This window comes from Trichosurus vulpecula, chromosome 6 (assembly GCF_011100635.1).
Source record: "Trichosurus vulpecula isolate mTriVul1 chromosome 6, mTriVul1.pri, whole genome shotgun sequence".
In the NCBI taxonomy this organism is placed as follows: domain Eukaryota; kingdom Metazoa; phylum Chordata; class Mammalia; order Diprotodontia; family Phalangeridae; genus Trichosurus; species Trichosurus vulpecula.
Genome location: NC_050578.1, coordinates 219,759,105 through 219,760,626, shown reverse-complemented (window position 1 = coordinate 219,760,626; position 1,522 = coordinate 219,759,105). Strand labels below are relative to the sequence as shown.

Below are 1,522 nucleotides of genomic sequence, written 5' to 3'. Positions count from 1 at the left end.
ATGGGGTGGATAACATCCTAAGATATGCAGAGTGGTCCTGTGAAAACTGAGGAGTCACAAAGCAGTTTCAGTTTATTTGGAATGGATTAACAATGATGACTAGTTGGCAGAACAGCATTTACACAGTTGGTTCATGGGGGAGAATTAGGAGGAAACCAATTTGTCCATCTCTGCTTTGTTATTGGCACCCTGCCATGGTGCATAGGAGCAAAGTATTAGAGTAGGATGGTGAGATGGACATGTAGGAGGTGGCCAGTGAATGTTTCCTGAACACATCAGTAGACAGATTGAAAACTCAGTTTTATATCTCCTTTTAATCTCCTTTTCTTCTATCTAGTAGGAACTATTTCAAAGACATGTCTGGCAATAACTGCACTGCTATGACTGAAGTCATTATTTTGGGGCTAACAGATGATCCAATCCTTCGTGTCATCCTCTTTGTGATGTTTCTATGTGTCTATGCTGTCACCTTACTTGGTAACCTTAGCATAATTATATTGATCAGAAAGAGCTCCCAACTTCACACTCCAATGTACCTTTTCCTCGGTCACTTGGCTTTTGTGGATTCTGCATATTCCTCATCTGTCACACCTGTTATGCTCAAAAACTTCCTTGTGGAAAAAACTATAATCCCTCTTGGAGGTTGTGTGGTCCAGTTTCTCTTTGGAGCCATCCTTGGGACCACTGAGTCATTTCTCCTGGGTGTGATAGCCTATGATAGGTATATGGCCATCTGTAACCCCCTACTCTACTCCACCAACATGTCTACTAGGGTTTGCACTCAGTTACTCATCACATCCTACCTTGGTAGTTGTATAAATGGTTGGATCTTCATTGGTTGTTTATTGACTCGGTCCTTCTGTGGACCCAATGAGATTAATCATTTTTTCTGTGATTATTCACCACTTTTGAAGCTTTCCTACTCCCAAGATAATCTTGCTGAAATTCTTCCTGCTGCCTCTGCTGGGTCAATAATAATGACCACCTTGCTAATTATCATAATTTCTTATGTGTACATCCTCTTCTCTGTCCTGAATATAAAGTCCTCTGAAGGGAGATCTAAAGCTTTCTCAACTTGCACCTCCCACCTCACAGCAGTCACTCTGTTCTATGGGACCACTACATTCATTTATGTGATGCCCAAGTCCAGCTACACAACAGATGAGAATAAAGTGATGTCTGTTTTCTATGTTGTAATGATCCCCATGTTGAATCCCTTGATCTACAGTCTTAGGAACAATGAAGTAAAAGGGGCCCTGAGAAAATTGATGAGTAGGAGACATACCTTTTCATGACTTCAACTGAATATAACAAATATTTACCAAAGACATACTATGTCTCAGGCACTGCAATAAATTTTGGGGATGCAAGAACAAAAATAAACTATCTTTGCCCATATGGAATTAATATTCTATTGATAAAATTGTTAGGATAAAATGATACCAGTAAATATGTTTTAGAAAAGGCATATTTTTATTTTGATGGATAAAGTTGTGAATTTAAATATTGATGGAAATGTCTG

At 39.0% G+C, this 1,522-nt stretch overlaps 1 protein-coding gene across 1 annotated transcript; it reads left to right on the top strand.

Annotated features, from left to right (window-relative positions):
• Positions 1-356: 356 nt before the first annotated feature.
• Positions 357-1,295, top strand: LOC118853811 (olfactory receptor 480-like). The gene has a single exon (XM_036764018.1). The coding sequence runs from the start codon at positions 357-359 to the stop codon at positions 1,293-1,295; it is 939 nt and encodes a 312-aa protein (XP_036619913.1).
• The last annotated feature ends 227 nt before the right edge of the window (positions 1,296-1,522 follow it).

What these genes read in the sequence shown, in the direction of transcription:
- LOC118853811 (XM_036764018.1), top strand. Translation starts at nt 357, where the DNA reads ATGTCTGGCAATAACTGCACTGCTATGACTGAAGTCATTATTTTGGGG.